Genomic DNA, 4,034 nt, shown 5'->3' with positions numbered 1-4,034 from the left:
CCTATTAGAATTTTTACTAAGAACTCCAGGGTGTGTGTATGTGTGTGTTGATGCTGGAAGAAAGATGCTCTCCAGTAACTGCATTAAAATCCGGCTCCGGTGACAACTATGCCACTTAAAATAGACCTCTCGGCTGAACTGTGTCAACGTTTCACATCCTTGCAGATGGGCAGACGTTAATATCAGTCACAGTGCTAAAGCTGTGGAAAACAGCACAGAGTGTCCACTCTGATAAAAGATACAGTTTTCGGATGTCTTTGGCAACTGGAGTGCACCAAAGCAGTGAGTCCTCCATCAAATTGTTTTTTAACAAAAGCTATGCCTTTGCTCCACATAAAATGTCCTAAACCAAACCTCCATAGAAGTGACCATCAAACAACAATGACTTCTTTTGTTGAAACTTGGAACCATGTCATCCAGTTCACTGCTCTTAATAAATATGACAGCATAACTCATCAGGGACTTGGGAGAAGTGTAATTAGTTCTTCCCTATTCCACACTCCTCACAAACTATTGGGAACCATCAGATTGCCCCTGCTCACAGTGCTGCTTTATCTTTCTTCATTTGCCACATAGGTTGTAGCTTGCTTCTCTGTGGAATAATTTTCTAGGCTTTTGGCCCGTCTTGACAAGCCATAAATATGCCGGTGGTTACATATTTATATAAATTATATTTTCTAGATTTTTATCTGGTCCGTGGCAGTGGTTTCATCCAAATTCTACCTTGTTGCTTCCCAGTCATTCACTTTTATAAACATGTACTACAGTCTAAATAGGAAAATTAAAATGAGGTTAATAGTTTGGGAAATCAGAGGAACCCATAAATGAATGCTGCATCAATTAGCACATGATCGAAAAGCAGTCAAAAGAACAACAAAGCAATTCGTGGCTGTGGAGGCTATGGCTTCTCTAGTATGAAGGCAAACTGTAAGTCCTGTAGTCTTTGGCTAAGAGTCCAAAAATAACCACTGTACTACAGTTAAGAGAACACTGGGTGACAGATGTTCTTGGTAGGAAAATTTCCGGCAGAAATCCCGGCCAACACCACTACTGGGATGTAACTAAGCATTCTTAGTACTTAAGAAGCCTAACACCTTTCTAATCTAAATGTCAGAGTTTATTAGCTGGTCACAAAAGGAAGGCGTGTGACCTAGAAGGTGTTTGTTAGGGGAATTTCTGTGGTGATCCCCAGTGCAGGGCAAGCATTTCAAGTTTCTATAATGTAGAGGCCCTATAATCTTACCAAAGCTTAGGATCACACAAGTTATCAAAAGGCAAGTAGAAGGCATCTTTAAACAAGACATAGGTACATGCATACAAAATATTCAAGTAATTTAGAATATGCAACCTATTTAGAGTGTTAACTAGTAGTCACAGGACAAATAAGGCACGGATAATAACATACCCTGTGCCGCCTCTACATTGAGCACGTCCAGACAAAAATTAAGTTACACACTAAGCCATAAAACGTCTAAAAGCAAAACACAATACCAAAAGAGAAAAGCGCTTATTCACCACCACTCAGGCAGCGGGGCGGGAGCTGTCGGCACCTCACGCAGTAGGGAAAGAAGTAACCTTGGTTACTGTTTCCAAGGACACTGGACTCTGGCGCGTCAGAGCCGAGATGTAGACGAGCGCAGTGTTGAGTCGTCTGAATAAACTTGCACACGTAAAGAAAGTGCAAGGGTATGGTTCCACACTCTGGAAATCCTTACTGGTGGTATGTGAGTGAACATTTCCACTACTAAACAGTATTTTTCATAGCAAAGCCTTTTGGCGTCTGCTGTATATGCCTCTAGCGCCTCCCATGGAGTGACCAGACCTGCCGTACCTGGTGAGGCCGGCAGTGATTATCCTTGCGCTCTGCAACCTCTCTAGGAATGGAACCATTCTGGTTAGCAGGTGAGCACACGTTAAAAATGTCATTGACAGGCCATTGCGACAGAATAGCAGCCCATATGGCATTTCCAGAAACTGTCTCAGCGCTGTGAATCCTGTCAAACTGGGAGACATTCTTAACTGCAAACAAAGGCAGATTCGGTCATCCTGCCCTACCATGGAATGTACCAGACGGGTCACAGGCCCGCTTCAGTCCTGGCGCCGTGATGAAACTCTAGGTGCTGCTCAGGCTGAAGTGGAGACAGAGGCCTCAGGGAAGCCTGAGGACCCAGCCTGATGCTGTGGGTACTAAGTCAGGTAGCCCTGTGGAGGACAAAGGCCCTGAGGGTAATAACTCAGGCTGTGTCAGTCACCCAGCTGGAAGGGAATCTGGAGAAAATGAGAAGCAGATTTATCTCGTCAACACTTCCCTGTGCATTCTGGGGCCCAGCAAGGTAAAGCAGAAGCCTCATCAACAGCTGTTTAACAAAAACGTCCTATACCTTCCTTGGAGAAGACACCACTAAGGGAATAGAACAGGATCCCCTCAAGTTTAGTGCCAGGAAGGGAAAACCACCTACTTAATTATGTAAAACGGCAATTTTATACCCAAAATGACCTTGTTCAGTTTACAAATAAAAACTGACTCGAGGTCAGAGAGCCTAAGTCACACAACTTGTGAAACACAAGAGTCAAAATCTCTTTGTAAAGCACAGAATTTACAAGTCAGAAACGTGTATGTCCTAGGTTGGCCTGTTCTTCCCAGGACTTCCCAGCTTCACAGTCCTTAGCCACTTCGCTTTTTTTTTCTTTCTTTCTGATTTTATGCATTCAGTTCTAAGCGGCAAATTCCCTACACCAGATAGCAAGCATGAGCCTTTTCCTTCCAGAATTCCATGCAGTTTTTGAACACTTTGCTTCCACTGTTTCTAAGTCATGTACCTCAACTGTTTGCCTCAGTAGGCCAGGAACTCCACCTTCCAACTGTGAATGAATTTTCAGGTCTCTCACATAATACTGCGAAGTCAGGCAGTACTGGTCCCTATGCAGTCAGTCATTTCTGGACATTTGGACAAAGGCCACTGCCAAGAGGTTTCATCCAGCTGCCTTTCCAAAACTTGTCTGCAAAAAATACCACGTTCACAGTCTTTGAGGTAAAAGAAAGTTTTCAGTGAAGGCTCCGAAAGGGGAAGGGTGTTTATTCATCCTGATACACAAAGATTTGGGGCTCTGTCAAAATGAACATTCAATCCATTGCAAAGTGCCCAGGCGTGTTTTGAGAAAATGCCTTCTTGAACGCTGATAGTTTGAGAAATGAACAAAAGAAGAACTGGTTCAGCTGTGACCGCAAAGTCGGTAAATCTGCCCTCACCCACTTCCATCGTCTGATGGAGATGAACGGAAGTTTTTCGATAAAAAGAACATCAGTTTAGTCACAATGTCCCCTTTTTATTCATTTCAGATATCAACAAGCTACATGTGGGTAAATGCATTCTACTTCACAGGACAGCAGGGTTCTAGATAGAAGCGAGCACTGGCTCAAAACGTTCTTGCCAATTCCAATCCTATTACAATTTATTTTTCTTCAAACGTCAAAATGTCAATTCTTCACAGTTTCAATATACGGCAGCAGCAAATGATTCCTTAAAGAAAATCGTGCCATATTTTAAAACATCTTAGCAGAACTAGAGAGAAGTTAGCAAACTTCTGGTGCCACATGCAGTTTGGGCAGGGCAATTTTACCTCAAATCCCTAAGACTTGTGGTGGGACCTAGGGGACAAATGTCTGCAGGAACGACTGGGAGCTCGCAGCTTCTTTCTCACCCCTGACCGTGCAGGGAACTCCTCCTATAGCTTCGTGGAAGCGAACTGCGCAGTCCTGCCTTCTGTTCATTGGTCCCTGTCTCCTCCTGGGGTATGATGGGAAAACAGACCCAGTAGGTACTTCAAAGAGGTACTTTTCAGAGCAAATCAGGCAGGATGAGGCCGGGAGGTTTTGGTTCAACACAGTTGATCCAGAAGTTGGCACAGCTGGCGTGATACTGGTGTCCTCCATATGCCAGTTTGAAGCTGTCTGTTTCGGAGTTGAATGCCTGCCAAAAATAAACAGATATGTGGGGCGAGTCAGGCTGCTTCTGCACCTAAGAGCTGGTCGG

At 44.0% G+C, this 4,034-nt stretch overlaps 1 protein-coding gene across 17 annotated transcripts in view; it reads right to left on the bottom strand.

Annotated features, from left to right (window-relative positions):
* Positions 1 to 1,274: 1,274 nt before the first annotated feature.
* The window catches only part of SYNRG (synergin gamma), an 86,512-nt gene continuing 83,752 nt past the window's right edge, over positions 1,275 to 4,034 (bottom strand). For all 17 annotated transcript variants that reach the window (XM_006940101.5, XM_006940103.5, XM_006940106.5 and 14 more), the window contains one exon: positions 1,275 to 3,971. In XM_006940101.5, the coding sequence (XP_006940163.2) occupies positions 3,840 to 3,971 (132 nt within the window). In that variant the 3' untranslated portion in view covers positions 1,275 to 3,839. The remainder of the gene's footprint in view (positions 3,972 to 4,034) is intronic.

Source organism: Felis catus, chromosome E1 (assembly GCF_018350175.1).
Source record: "Felis catus isolate Fca126 chromosome E1, F.catus_Fca126_mat1.0, whole genome shotgun sequence".
Lineage (NCBI taxonomy): Eukaryota > Metazoa > Chordata > Mammalia > Carnivora > Felidae > Felis > Felis catus.
This window is presented reverse-complemented; position numbering and strand designations above follow the sequence as displayed.